General features: G+C 45.0%; 1 protein-coding gene across 2 annotated transcripts in view; it reads left to right on the top strand.

The window, feature by feature from the left end:
• The window catches only part of LOC137342175 (proline dehydrogenase 1, mitochondrial-like), a 41,650-nt gene that overhangs the window by 11,075 nt on the left and 15,247 nt on the right, over nucleotides 1–15,328 (top strand). For both annotated transcript variants that reach the window (XM_068005917.1, XM_068005918.1), the window contains exons 3-7: nucleotides 9,217–9,251; nucleotides 10,749–10,898; nucleotides 12,137–12,201; nucleotides 12,795–12,911; nucleotides 13,704–13,783. In XM_068005917.1, coding sequence (XP_067862018.1) covers nucleotides 9,217–9,251; nucleotides 10,749–10,898; nucleotides 12,137–12,201; nucleotides 12,795–12,911; nucleotides 13,704–13,783 — 447 coding nt within the window. The remainder of the gene's footprint in view (nucleotides 1–9,216; nucleotides 9,252–10,748; nucleotides 10,899–12,136; nucleotides 12,202–12,794; nucleotides 12,912–13,703; nucleotides 13,784–15,328) is intronic.

Raw genomic sequence — 15,328 nt, 5'->3', positions numbered from 1 at the left:
ATGTTCTGGCTATGATTGGATTGGTAAGAGTGGAACCAAGTGAGGGCAATATCACTGAACTGGATAAAGGACGAGAGGTGTTGGAGGAGGACATTGGAGAAATAATGGCGTAGGAATTGGGGCGCGAACCCGGTGCAGCAAATGCCTTATGAGGCCAGCGGCAGGACCACGGCAAATTGGTCCACTGGCTTCATTTACTTATTACCGGTGAGCTACGGGCCCGAGAGGCAGTTCGCCGGTCCTGGGGGGCAACAAGCTCGGACACCGGCCAAGGTTCCTAGTTGAGTCTGAGTGTGGGAGGAGACAATCGGTAGGGAAGGCGAGTGGTGGCTGACAGCAGCCCGCGGATTTAATGTGGAGCCAGGAGGAGTACTCCAAGCTCCGCAATAAGGTAAGTTTTAAGCAGTGGCTGCGATCGTGCGCAATCGAATTTTGCAAAGGAGCCTCAAACAGGTGTTGCATCCCTGATTTGCTTATGCAAAGGGCCGATTCAGGTGCGCACCCTGAAAGCTTATGGAGGAGCTCTAACCGATATGGCGGGTGGCACACTTCCAGTGAGGAACGGTAGGCAGTTAAAATGGAGCTAGGAATTTACCCACTGTTTTCTCGCCCCGATCTGACCGACTGCAATTTTAAATTCAGCCCAAGACCTGAATATCGATTCCACAGGGAGATTGTTGTGACATCTCTTTTGTGCTCTGTAAAAGTTATAAGAAAGCTTTGTTTGGTAGGTGATCCCTCACACATCTCTAGCCTTCTATCTATCCATTGGTCTTACAAAGAGCTGGCATAGGCTCGATGGGCCAAATGGCCTCCTTCTGTGCTGTAACCATTCTATTCATTATCTCTCTCCTCTCCCTCGCGCGCTCTCTCTCTCTCTCTCTCTCTCTCTCACATTTTCATTTTATCACTGCTTCTTTGAACTTTCCTCTTTTGGTTCTCCTGAGTCGCATCCTATTATGTTTTTACTCCTCCATGCCATCCTTGAAAATGACTCTCCCTCTTGCAATCATCAGACTTTTAAAATACAGGCTTGGTGTTTTTCTTCCTGATTTACCTCCTTTTTTACTGTTCAGCCTGGATGGTATTTTGCTCTATGGGTCTTGACCCCTTAAACTTGATTTTTCAATTTAAAAAAACACATTATCACGTTAGTTTCAGGTTCCTCTGTATCTTTGCCTCATTCGTTCAGTGCCTGATAACCGTCTGCAAATGGAGCTTGCTGTCAAAGATTAACATTTATCCCAATTGCAACACTGCATCCTGATTAAATGTAGCCTCTATTTCACTTGCGCACTCATTTTGAGCAGATGACAAATACTGGATGGAGGCCAGAGATTTGACAGGCTGAAGCAATTCATTTATTTACAAAATCCGATTAAGTATAAAACACCATTGAGAATAGACTATAAGACAACTGGGATTACTAATGTACAATTGAAATGCAGTCGAGATGTCTCATACCCCTTGATAACAGAATATTGTCTTGAGTTGTATCCCTCTAGGTGAGAGTTTCACACTGAGTACATAATCTGAACGCCCACAAAATTATCTGGTCTGAACGTCCTTCAGCATTCAGCAAGAGCTACAGACTCTTATTTTATACATTTAATTTACTTTAAGAAGGAAAGCAGCTGAATTTTAAAGATATTACCAAATAAAAATACAATAGAATAAGACTCTCTCTAGCTTTAGGACATTTCACAACCACTTCTCTACAAAGCAGTCAGCCAGTTTCAACACAACCTTGTCGACCAAACCACATTTCAGTCTGTTTCACTATAATGAAATTCATGTAATAATGAGAAATATAAACAATTCCCAATTCTGATGGGATCAATTTACAGCGTCCTTTACAACATTGGCCGTGAAGCACTTTGGGACAGCCTAAGGTCGTGAAAGGCGCTATATAAAATGCAAGTCTTTTCTTTTAATCGTTTAGAAATGGACCTTGCATCTGGACATAGCGGGGAATAGGAACTCCAGGGCGGAAAGCCAGCGGGATGAGTGGGCCGCCTGCCTGGCAGGTGCAGCGGGAGGACTGTTCCATTTTAACCGCCAGGCCTCATTTGAATTTTGCCGGCCAGCTGCCCAACGAAACGTCCAAGTCGGAACCTGCCCTCTCCTGATATATATATATATTTATTTATATATTTATATATTTATTTATTTATATATATATATATATATATATATATATACATACACACACATACACTCTTTCCAGCAGGAAGTCACTGACTTTGTTATCCTATCCCCTAGCCGAGGGGCAGTGACAACAATTGGGTCAATTCAATTACTGCCTCAGTTGAAATCAGCTGATTCAGCACAATCCAGGGACTGAAGATGGGACCTCCTAGTCTGTGCGACTCAGTAATAATGTGATTTATAATTTTAGGCTGGCACCCTGGGGTCTCCATTACTGTAAAAGTTTTCACTTATTGCAAGTTTTCCTCGTTTTATTTTTAATTTTAAGTAAATTGAGAAGAGTTTGCAACAGTAAAGATAAGAACATAAGAACATAAGAAATAGGAGCAGGAGTAGGCCAATCGGCCCCTCGAGCCTGCTCCGCCATTCAATAAGATCATGGCTGATCTGATCCTAACCTCAAATCTAAATTCATGTCCAATTTCCTGCCTGCTCCCCGTAACCCCTAATTCCCTTTACTTCTAGGAAACTGTCTATTTCTGTTTTAAATTTATTTAATGATGTAGCTTCCACAGCTTCCTGGGGCAGCAAATTCCACAGACCTATTACCCTCATCTCAGTTTTGAAAGAGCAGCCCCTTATTCTAAGAATATGCCCCCTAGTTCTAGTTTCACCCATCCTTGGGAACATCCTTACCGCATCCACCCGATCAAGCCCCTTCACAATCTTTTATGTTTCAATAAGATCGCCTCTCATTCTTCTGAAGTCCAATGAGTAGAGTCCCAATCTACTCAACCTCTCCTCATATGTCCACCCCCTCATCCCCAGGATTAACCGAGTGAACCTTCTTTGTACTGCCTCAAGAGCAAGTATGTCTTTTCTTAAGTATGGAGACCAAAACTGTATGCAGTATTCCAGGTGCGGTCTCACCAATACCTTATATAACTGCAGCAATACCTCCCTGTTTTTATATTCTATCCCCCTAGCAATAAAAGCCAACATTCCGTTGGCCTTCTTGATCACCTGCTGCACCTGCAAACTAACTTTTTGATTTTCTTGCACTAGGACCCCCAGATCCCTTTGTACTGCAGTATTTTCCAGTTGCTCGCCATTGTGCATGGGCTGTTGTGCATACAATTATGAGCTGTGTGTGAGGATGATTTTATTAAAATTATTCTTAATTTGGATATGCAAATCTGCTAACTCCGTTCTCCAACCTTAAGAAACAAAATTGCAAGTGTGCTGGGAGTGGCCAGTTTCCATTGGTTAGCTGGTCAGAGGTGAGTGGGGACAAGGGGGAGGTGGGGCTGGTGATGTGAAGAGAGAGTATTCCAGTAATGACAGATATCTGAATGTTGTATAATCCTTGGCTCGGCTCCAACTGGGAATTTTCCTTTTCTTTTTTAAGCTGTTCTATATAGAAGCACATGTGTGACGTACAACACTTGTGGTCATCAATAAATTAGTTTTGGAAAATGGTCTCTTGCTTTCTCTTTCTGCAAGAAAACTAAAACAAATCTGTGAGTTCAATTTTCCTTAGAGTTAGCTGCAGATGGAGAATTTTTAAAAAAATGATATATTATTAAAAATGTAAGAACATAAGAAATAGAAGCAGGAGTAGGCCATAAGGCCCCTCGAGCCTGCTCCATCATTCCACAGGATCATGGCTGATCTTCTATCTCAATTCCCGATCCCCATATCCCTTGATTCCTTTGATTCCCTTAGAGTCCAAAAATCTATCGATCTCAGTCTTGAATATACTTAATGACTAAGCATCCACAGCCCTCTGGGGTAAAGAATTCCAAATATTCACAACCCTCTGAGTGAAGAAATTCTTTCTCATCTCGTTCCTAAATGGCTGACCCCTTATCCTGAGACTATAACCCCTAGTTCTAGACTCTCCAGCCAGGGGAAACAGCCTCTCAGCATCTACCCTGTCAAGCCCTCTTAGAATCTTGCATGTTTCGATGAGATCACCTCACATTCCTCTAAACTCGAGAGAATAGGCCCATTCTACTCAATCTTTCCTCAAAGGACAACCCTCTCATCCCAGGAATCAATCTAGTGAACCTTCGTTGCACCGCCTCCAAGGCAAGTATATCCTTCCTTAGGCGAGGAGACCAAAACTGCACACAGTACTCCAGGTGTGATTTCACCAAAGCCCTGTACAGTTGCAGCAAGACTTCCTTACTCTTGTACTCCAACCCCCTTGCAATAAAGGCCAACATACCATTTGCCTTCCTAATTGTTTGCTGTACCTGCATGTTAACTTTCTGTGTTTCATGTACAAGGACACCCAAATCCCTCTGAACACCAACATTTAATAGTTTCTCAACATTTGAAAAATATTCTGTTTTTCTATTCTTCCTACCAAAGTGAATAACCTCACATTTCCCCACATTATACTCCATCCACCACCTTCTTGTCCACTCGCTTAACCTGTCTATATCCTTTTGCAGAATCTTTGCGTCCTCCTCACAGCTCACTTTCCCACCTAGCTTTGTATCGTCAGCAAACTTGGATACATTACACTCGGTCCCTTCATCTAAGTCATTAATATAGATTGTAAATAGCTGAGGCCCAAGCACTGATCCCTGCGGCACCCCACTAGTTACAGCCTGCCAACCTGAAAATGACCCATTTATTCCTACTCTCTGTTTTCTGTCCATTAACCAATCCTCAATCTATGCTAATATATTACCCCCAATCCCATGAGCCCTAATCTTGTGTAACAACCTTTTATGTGGCACCTTATCGAATGCCTTTTGAAAATACAAATGTACCACATCCACTGGTTCCCCCTTATCTACCCTGCTATTTACACCCTCAAAATACTCTAATTAATAGATTTGTTAAACACAATTTCCCTTTCATAAAAGCATGTTGACTCAAAGTGCCCTGTTACTACGTCCCTAATAATAGATTCTAGCATTTTCCCTACTACTGATGTCAAGCTAACTGGCCTATCGTTCCCTGATACCTCTCTCCCTCCTTTCTTGAATAGTGGGGTTACATTTGCTACCTTCCAACCCATGGGGACTGTTCTAGAATCCATGGAATTCTGGAAGATCAAAACTAATGTATCTACTATCTCTCCAGACACCTTTTTTATAACCCAAGGATGTAGGCCATCAGGTCCAGGGGATTTGTCAGCTTTTAGTCCAATTAATTTTTCTAAAACTTTTTCTTTACTAATCTTAATTATTTTAAGTTCCTCTGTCTCATTAGACCCTTGGTTCCTCATTATTTCCAGTATAGTTTTTGTGTCTTCTACTGTGAATACAGATATGAAATATGTTGAATCTGATCTTGTAGGCCACAGCGCTTGGAGTCTGACACTCCTATTTTTATATGGTCTCTGATTTCTCCCACCTTCCCTGAAGGGAGTGTCTAGTCTCAGCTCAGTGCTCCCCTGCACCTCACACTCTTACACACACACACGCCCATGCACATATACACATCCCTGCGTGTGCACACACTCAGCAGTGTAAGGGATCACCTGTGTGAACCGGCCATGCAGCATTTCTATGGGGATTGCCTCTATATACTCCAACACTCTTATGTCCTGGTTGCAGTAGGAGGTAGACTTCCTAAGCAGACCAGGAGCAGCTGCTTGTTTTGCACTCAAGCTCCCTCTGATTTTGAGCTCTTGATTGACTGCTTATAACATCCCATTTCAGTCCAAGCAACCTCCTTCCAGCATAGGCTTAACACCAAGGGCCTGATGGTGACTGTGTAATGGGCCTAATGCATATTGTGACACATCGCACAGATTGGGAACTGCTGCTCCAGTTAATTGACCAGTTTAGATGCTGAGTATAATGAGCTATGTTCCAGATAACTGGCTGTGTAAGAGTTTTTATTCTTAGATCCTTGAGTGCTTGCAGTCTGGTGCACGCGGAGGCCTTTTTAACTTCAGGCTGCTGATGATTGGAGGATTTAGGGGCGGATTGGCTGCCCAGAGTGTTTGTGCAGCTGGTGGTTGTTGGGAGACTTGGTTGGCAAAGTTTCAGGTGAGGTAATGGGGCTGAGAGATAATGTGATGGCTCTATTAAAGCTTCTGATCTTTATTGTAGCTTGTTAATGGGTGAGTAAACACACTTAGCTGTCACTTGCTTCACAGGTTTCAATATTTACCTTTCATCCACCATAGATTTTGTTTTCAAGTGTTTGCTGTGGTGTTTGCACGGTCATGCTGATTCCAGGAAATATGAATCCATACTTTGAATTAAACACATTGAAACCCCTGTTTCAGTGTGTTTAATGGAAAATCTTGAGTGCCTTCCCCCCTGCCCCTCTCCTGCCTTTGTCAGCACTTTGTGACAAATACCATCTATCCCTGGGGATTTGTTTGTCTTTGAGCCCTTTAAGCATATCTAAGGCATCCGTCTTATTTCTATTGAAGTCATTCATTCTGCCTTGGTTAACTCTGTTTGGGAAGGGCATGTTGCTCAGGTTTTCCCTGGTAAATATTTGGAGGAAGTAATCATCCAGAATATTAACTATTCGATACTTAAGTTGTCCTTAAGTTTTGAGCCTGTTTGCACCTCTTCTCTGATAACCTGCTTACTATTGCAGTACATTTTTCTAGGTCTCTCCGATCATTTTTTAATGCGTTTCTGCGTATTCCTATATTCACCCGAGTGAACCTCCACCCTTTCTGCAGGATTTGTAGAGGTTGACTTTTTTTCTCTTTATGTCACTCCTAATTTGTTTGTTAATCCATTTAGGGCCAAATATGTTTGGCCTGAGCGTGACTATTTTAGGTATACATTTATCCTGCATTCTCAGGATTATTCTTTTGAAGGTGTTCCAGTTACCTTCTACTGACGTGCTAGTGAACGTCCTTGTCCAATCCATTTGCTTTAATTATACTCCTTATTTCTTTGAAATTAGCCCCTTTTAAAGTTCGATACCTGGCTTACCATGTTAAACTTGATCATTCCATGGTCCGTGTACCCCAGAGGTGCGACAACTTTAATTTCCTGGGGTCATTTACTAATACCAGGTCAAGATGAGTACTGCCTCTTGTGGCTTCCTTGATGCACTGGGTCGTGAAGCAGTCATTTACCTACTCTGGTGCTAAACCATTTGGGATTTCTTAATTTATATTTGGCTAATTAAAGACTCTCGTTAAAATAGCTTTCCTGTTCTCAGGAACCCTTTTAATGTAATCGACACCCATGTGCAGAGATTGTTGCGTGAATCAGTGCAGAAACTCAGTGGGATTTGTCCTATGCAGTTGTCCACGAAGCAAGCAACTAGGTTTTTATAGAGAAGCCTGGGTGAAGGGCAAAGCCCTTAGTGCAGGGCATCATTGTGAGGAAAATTTTTGTCCATAATTTGTCATGGAACTGGTTTCTTTCTGTCACAATACATATGAGGTTCAAAAACCAGATTCATTCACATCAAATAACCCAGCTTGTTTTGATACAGCAGCTCAGACGCTGTGTTTGGACATGTATCTGAGGGAGGGACCAAACCATTCAATTCAAGCATCTTGTGAATTTTATTTGTGTGTGTATATATATATATATTGAATTGGCAAGTCTTTTTGAGTTTCAAGGATACATTATTAACTTTTCTTTGTCCGGGTCTAATTTTGAAAAATATTTCTTGGCACGGATTGTTCAAGTCGAGGACGTTCACGTGATGTAACCAGCGGCTGAAATATAGTAACAAGGGCTTTCTGTTTGATCCCTGGGCTTGCTACATTCACCCAGATATTCAGAGGTAACGACATACCCGGGTCATAGGGAGTTAGTGATTGCCTATGGGAGTGGTCTGGGACACTGAACCAGAGGAAAAATCTCTGCCGTTTAAAAACCCAACAAACGTAACACCAGTGAGATTAAAAAGAATAAGAAAAAAGATCATATAAATTAGGAAGTATTAATTGGGTAACTTGGATTTTAAAAGTCTGTCGGTTGTAGGAGGAAGTATGTGGTCGTACTCTTCCAGTTAATGATAAGCACAGTGGTTTATGTGTGAGCTGCTTGGAGTCAGTACACTTACTGGAAGCCAGTTAACCGAAACAGCCACGTTTCAGTTCCACATCCTCGGTCATGCTCTTCCTGCCTTTTCCTTTCTCTTTTTCTTGCTGCATGTGTCTATTGGGCAGTTCCACCCATGCTGTGATTGGTTTCTTTGTCTTTGCGCCTGCCTGTATCAGTAGCCAGATCCTCGTGCTGTCTTGTGACTTGAGGAGATGTGAGTTATGTGAGAAGGTCATGGATAATTGGAATACTGGGAATTCAGACCCAGCATTCCAGCTTTGACAGAGGCTTGTTTGAATACAGCAGGCAGCTGATTGTGATGTTGTCACTTCTCTGATCTCGTCTTTTGTTGCAGAAAATTGAAACAATTAAAAAAAGAAAAAACATAATGGCATTGTGGCAATTAATACAGTGCTAGGTGCCAGCTCGAAGGAATGAGTCTAAGAACCAAGCCAGGCTTGATTGACAGTGGCCCATTCATTTCCACTCTGTACAAGTAGTTTCTGTGATTGGTTTTACTTTTTATACTGAGTGCTGTGCTCCCCTGCCTCCACTGAGCCCTCTTCTTCCCTTCTCCATTCTACTGTGACTGTGTGCAGCATTCCAATATCTTGGTGAAAGTCCCTTCATTGTCGCTGGATCAAAATCCTGGAACTCCCCTACCTTACAGCATTGTGGGATTATCTTCACAGAATGGACTTCAGCAGTTCAAGCAGACAGCCCACCACCACCTTCTCGAGAGCAACTAGGAATGGGCAATAAATGCCGGCCTTGTTAGTGACGTCCATATCCCAAGAAAGAATGAAAATAAACAGCTTTGAATAGTTTAATGTAGCACGATTGCAGTTGCTGGTTTGACCGCACTCTCCCGCCCCTGGCAGCTCTGCGATGTCCATCCTTTCCCATGAGGCTGTGAAATGTTCACCTTTCCCTCCTCACCCCCACCCCCTCCAAGTGACCGTATTACCTACTTTCTTCTCCTCACCTTCTAGGAGCGGTGTTCCCTGTTCAATTTTGTCCTTATTTTAAAGTATCATTCTCAATTTCCGATTTTTTTTTTCTTCTTCTTTAGGTCATGCGAGTCTCTGGCAGAGAAAGAGGTTAAAGGTAAGCCTGACCCTTGCTCGTGCTTTACGATGGCGATGGATTTGATAAGTTTGGGCCTGGGGACTCGCGGAGAAAACTTACGATAAAGTCCCGAGTCCGAGTCATGTTTTCCAAGCCAATGGCTTATTATCTGCCCCTCACCGACATCTACAGCTTCCAGTCGCTGTTTCCCCAGATCATTTGGCAGTCATCATTGTTTAATGGCAGCTATTTAAGGGAATTAGGGGTTACGGGGAGCGGGCAGGAAATTGGACATGAATTTAGATTTGAGGTTAGGATCAGATCAGCCATGATCTTATTAAATGGCGGAGCAGGCTCGAAGGGCCGATTGGCCTACTCCTGCTCCTATTTCTTATGTTCTTATGTTTATAACTGCAGGAGTATTTGACGGATAATCTGATTCCTCAGAAGCCCTGATACCTGCTGATCCTGAAAGCTTGCGTGCTCTTTCTTCCCCCGACCCCCACTGTGACACCAACCAATGCGGAGTGCTTTCCCCTGACCCCTCAGCTGCTTTAGATAGTGTGTTGCTGAGCATTACACACAAAGAGGGCCACAAATCGGCACTGGTGGCCTGAATTTAGGGAGGGGGAACAAATCAGCTTTCAACCTACATCCGGTGACTCTTGCTGGAAAGTGTGCGTGTTTGAGAGTTGAGTGAGTACAGAATCGGGCACCGTTGAAGTTGCCAGTGGTCGAATTATCTGCCGACGCTCACTACTCAGGCTCACACACAAAGATCGGCTGCTTGGGGTGAGCCACTGGTAAATGGCTGGCGATGTGAATCTGTAACCCCAGTCAGCACCTCGGGACAGTGGGAGAACTTGTAGACACCTGAGTGCTGCCATGAGTGTGGCCGATGCCTGTTCAGAGAAACAAACGTGTTCTTTCAAAAGAGAAAAAACCTCTGACTCACTTAACACTGCCCCACCTAGTCTAAACATTGGTGCCTGTATGAAAAGAAGTTGAAGGTTAGTTTAACTGTGCAGCGCGGGGAGGTCCCTGAATTCCATTCTGTGCTGATTAGCTGGTCTCAGCCCAGTGTCCGTGCCCCTGGGATAGTGAGGAGAGAAAAAGAAATCAGTGCATGGATAAGAAGGGAAAATAATCAGTGGGTTCCAGCCCCTGATCACTCCAAAGTGACTCCAGCTGGAAAGTGGGTGAGTAGCAACACTGACTGAAGGCGGTGTTGGGCCTGGCCGTGATGCCCATACTTTCGAATAGTCTGCCAGCAGTCACCATTGAGGCTCATACATGAGTGAAGTATGGTCGATGCCTATGGAACCTGCAACCCCAGCAGGAGTCGGCATCTCTAGGGGAGGAGAGGAGGAAGGGAAAGAAGAAATGAGGAAAACAAGAAAACATTTTATATAAAATTAATTGCTGGCTCGTTGTGGTGGCGTATGATTGTCATTTGCCAGTCACTTCCTGTGTTGCTTGCACTGTGTCAGGTGTTATTTCCAGTGTCTTCCATTGATCTGTTTCTCATCTCTGCAGGAGACAGTCATAGAGAGAAGAAATTTCGGCCCCATCGGCAATTTGGGGATCGCAGAGAAAATGTCATTAGTGCTCGGACATACTTCTACGCAGATGAGTCCAAGTGTGACCAATACATGGAGACCTTCTTGAAATGTATCGCAGCATCTGGTATGAAACCATTTGTTAGGTTCTGTGGGCACACTTGCAGAATGAACGGTGAGGGGCTCCGCATGGGTATATTTTGTGGTGGTTTTATATCTACATATCTTTCCACAGAACTGCATGAACTGGCACTTGATTCAATCCGTTACACCAGCCCCTGGTTGCTGGCAGTGAATGTACTGCACCTCACTGAATTTTTCTCACTGTTCAGTGGTGGCATCAACTTTGCTGTTCATTGGGTGGGTTACTCCTGCCCCTGATACTATACACTGTTCATTGGGTGGGTTACTCCTGCCCCTGATACTATACACACCACTGTTCATTGGGTGGGTTACTCCTCGCCCTGGCACTATACACACTGCTGTTCATTGGGTGGGTTACTCCTCGCACTGACACTATACACACCGCTGTTCATTGGGTGGGTTACTCCTCGCCCTGACACTATACACACTGCTGTTCATTGGGTGGGTTACTCCTGCCCCTGATACTATACACACTGCTGTTCATTGGGTGGGTTACTCCTGCCCCTGATACTATACACACCGCTGTTCATTGGGTGGGTTACTCCTGCCCCTGATACTATACACACCGCTGTTCATTGGGTGGGTTACTCCTGCCCCTGATACTATACACACCACTGTTCATTGGGTGGGTTACTCCTCGCCCTGACACTGTACACACTGCTGTTCATTGGGTGGGTTACTCCTGCCCCTGACACTATACACACCGCTATTCATTGGGTGGGTTACTCCTGCCCCTGACACTATACACACCGCTATTCATTAGGTGGGTTACTCCTCGCCCTGACACTATACACACTGCTATTCATTAGGTGGGTTACTCCTGCCCCTGACACTATACACACCGCTATTCATTGGGTGGGTTACTCCTGCCCCTGATACTATACACACCACTGTTCATTGGGTGGGTTACTCCTGCCCCTGACACTATACACACTGCTGTTCATTGTGTGGGTTACTCCTGACCCTGACACTATACACACTGCTGTTCATTGGGTGGGTTACTCCTGACCCTGGCACTATACACACCGCTGTTCATTGGGTGGGTTACTCCTCGCCCTGACACTGTACACACTGCTGTTCATTGGGTGGGTTACTCCTGACCCTGGCACTATACGCAATGCAGTTTGGGTTTTCAGTCTGGAGTTTGATGACCCATATGTGGCTGCAGGAGTGTCTGGTTCAGTTCTCTGATGATTCTTAACCTCTTACGGTCTCTTGCAGGTGGCAGCTCCGAGGACGGATTTTCTGCCATCAAGATGACGGCACTGGGGAGACCACAGTTCCTGGTAGGATTCCTGTTTTATTTCGAACAATTGGAGGCTGGGACACAAGAGGGGTCTGATGCCTAATAATTGTGGGGGTGGTTTGGGGAATGGGGGGTGGAAGAGTGATCAAACTGGAAGAACATTCCTCTGAATTGTAACAGAGTAACCCACAATAATGGCGGTGAAATGTATCTTAGTGCGGGTTTGTGCTCTTTGTAGGCGAGAGGGTATTTGTGTATCTCCTTGTGATAGCGACAGGTATTGTCTACATTTCATTTTCAAGCCTGACTTTTTTTCTGTGATTGTAAGGGAAACCCATTCCAAAGACTAGGTGGACAGAGTCCCACCCACCTCGGGATAATGTGCCTGAATTGACATTGAACTGTTTTCATGTTAACGCCATGTTTTTCTGAATCCTCTTTCATCTGATGCGTTAGCGAGTGGTTATTTGTTCTCGGACATGTCCTGCTTTGTGGGGTCACACGTCGGGGAAGGTGGGGAGCTGCTTTGACTGTGGAGTTAGTTGCAGAGTGATCACGGGAGGTAATTGGTGATTGAGCTTTGTGTTCTGTCAGTCCTCTGCAATCCTTGTGCTTTTTCTCTAATCTTTCTAGCTCCAGTTCTCAGAGGTGCTGGTTAAATGGCGTGGTTTTTTTGGCCAGCTCGCGGCTGAGCAGGGAAAGGCTGGACAGGCTGCAGTGGAAACGAAGCTGGATTTGGAGCGGCTGCAGGTGAGTGAGAGACTGGCAGAGGTGCGGGTGGGATGGAGAAAGAGGCAGACCAGTTACCATCAGCTGCAATGTACAGCAGTGACAACTTGCTTGGATCATGACGAGTATTATCAATCATACTGCCAGCAGGGTACAATTACAACCCTGTGTTTGTCTTCGTTATGCATTGTGGGCCCAAAATTCTGGGGCCTGGGAGGGAGCTAGAGGGGTGTACACGGTGGGGACTGGAGTTTGAGGTTGTACCCAGTTCTGCTGGGTCTCTGCCCCTTTCTCCACTCTACCCACCCCCTTCCGTTGTGACATCATTCAGACACAGGACATCCATTGTCAAAAATCCCGTCAGTCTCTTGCAGCCAACTGCAACCAGGCCGCATGATGCAGGCGTGCTTAATGGGCACATGTTGAATTCGGGACCCAATGCCAGTTTCTGAATGGTGATAAAGAAGTTGCTTAAATTTTTAAGGGTATAAATAAATCAACTCTCCTGCCAGAACTGTCACCCCCTCCCTCACAGGGTGGACACCCAAGAAGAGACATAAATGGCGAGATACCAGCCCTCTTTATGCAAATAACCCTGTCACCAGGATTTGGGACAAGGTCAATGCCAAGGGCCGACTAGCGGCTATAAATCCCATACCTGCCGCAGTTCCGGCAGCGGAGCGGGGATTCAAGGAATTTCGGGGTGTTTGTCTTTTGTCAAGGAGAGGAAAGCCTTGGACTGGTGCAGGGAGTGTCTCCGTCCTCTACACTGCATTACATTCGAAACCGTTTTCTCGTTGCTCCTTAACACAGGAGAGCTTGGCTAAGCTCGGCATAGCCACCATGGAAGAGATCACACACTGGTTCACCGGAGAGAAAATTGGACTGTCTGGGTAAGCACCTGGTTCGGGCAAATTTCTGTGCGTCTCGCTCCGTGGCCGTGTGTGGGTGCTGTTTACTGAGAGCCTCTGCTTTTCTAGAACATTCTGTGCAAGTTTCATGGGCTGTGTCCCAGCAGTGCTGACGTCAACGTTAATTACACAGAGACATGAGGGCGATTCCTTGCATTCACACAAAGACCGGTTGGGGATGTGTGAGTTTCCAAATGCTGGAGGAGGTGGAGTGCGTGAGCGAGTTTTATCAATCAGTCACGTGAGGGAATCCTCTGATGTAAAGAGGCATGCTCAGCCAATCAGAATCCAGGTGTTCTGACAGGTATGGTTGAACTCTTGTTCTGTGATTGGTTAACGAGGTGGTCAGTTGCACTGCTCCTGCACGTGCTCCCTCCCTCCCTCCCCTACTTCGACCAGCTTCCCCGTTGTCTAGGGTTACTAGCCTGACGTGTAATTGGTTGATCATTGCTGAATCCCTTTCCCATTGCTCTTTGCTTGGAGGACACCGTGTGTTCCAGAAGACCGTGCGTTTGAGTCGCATCAGCTGTGCTGCTTGTACCTCTGAGATCACCACCGGTTACGTGACCCTTGCATTACTAAAAGAATCTAAATTTGTTTAAAAAGTTTATTGATCAGCCACTTAATACACAGAGGAAAGGCGAGGCTGTTATGAGCAATGTTACAATGGCCCAGATTTTGCTGCCAAAGTAACGTCGCGTTTAATGGTGCTCGCCATTATTAAGGTGCAAATCGGCCAGCAACTTGTGGCGAGGAAGAGATACCCCGTGAATTGCGAATCACCACAAGTTGCTGGATGATTTGCGCCACTCTGCCGTTAGCCTCGTGAAAATGGCAGCGCACCCTCAACCTCCCCGTGAGTTTCATGAAAGTGCGACATTTGCACATTAATTGGCAATTAAACTCGCTGCAGAAAGTAAGGGCTGGCACTTAACAACTTAAGTACCTTTTGAATTACGAGATTTATGTTCCTGCAATGTCACTCGACCTCTCCAGACCAGAAAGAGAAGTTAGCCTAACATCTGTTGTTGGGACATTACTAGAGTCTATAATTAAGGATAGAGTGACTGAACACCTTGAAAATTTTCAGCTGATCCGAGAGAGCCTGCATGGAATTATGAAGGGTAGGTCATGCCTGACAAACCTGTTTGTATTTTTTTTGACGAGGTGACTGAAGTAGCGGACAGGGGAATGTCTATGGATGTTGTTTATATGGACTCCCAGAAGGCATTTGATAAAGTCCCTCGTAAGAGACTGATATCTAAAGTTGAAGCACATGGAATTGAGGGCAAATTATTGACCTGGTTAGGAAATTGGCTGAGCGGCATGAGACAGCGAGTAGGGATAATGGGCAGGTACTCCAAACTGGCAGGATCTGACTAGTGGTGTCCCACAGGGATCTGTGCTGGGGCCTCAACTATTCGCTGCACTTATTAACGACTTAGATGATGGGATAGAGAGCCACATATCCAAGTTTGCCAATGATACAAAGATAGGCAGCATTGTAAACAGTGTAGATGGAAGCAT

This window comes from Heptranchias perlo, chromosome 25 (genome assembly GCF_035084215.1).
Source record: "Heptranchias perlo isolate sHepPer1 chromosome 25, sHepPer1.hap1, whole genome shotgun sequence".
In the NCBI taxonomy this organism is placed as follows: domain Eukaryota; kingdom Metazoa; phylum Chordata; class Chondrichthyes; order Hexanchiformes; family Hexanchidae; genus Heptranchias; species Heptranchias perlo.
The sequence above is the reverse complement of the archived record's forward strand: the minus strand, read 5'-3'. Positions and strand labels throughout refer to the sequence as shown.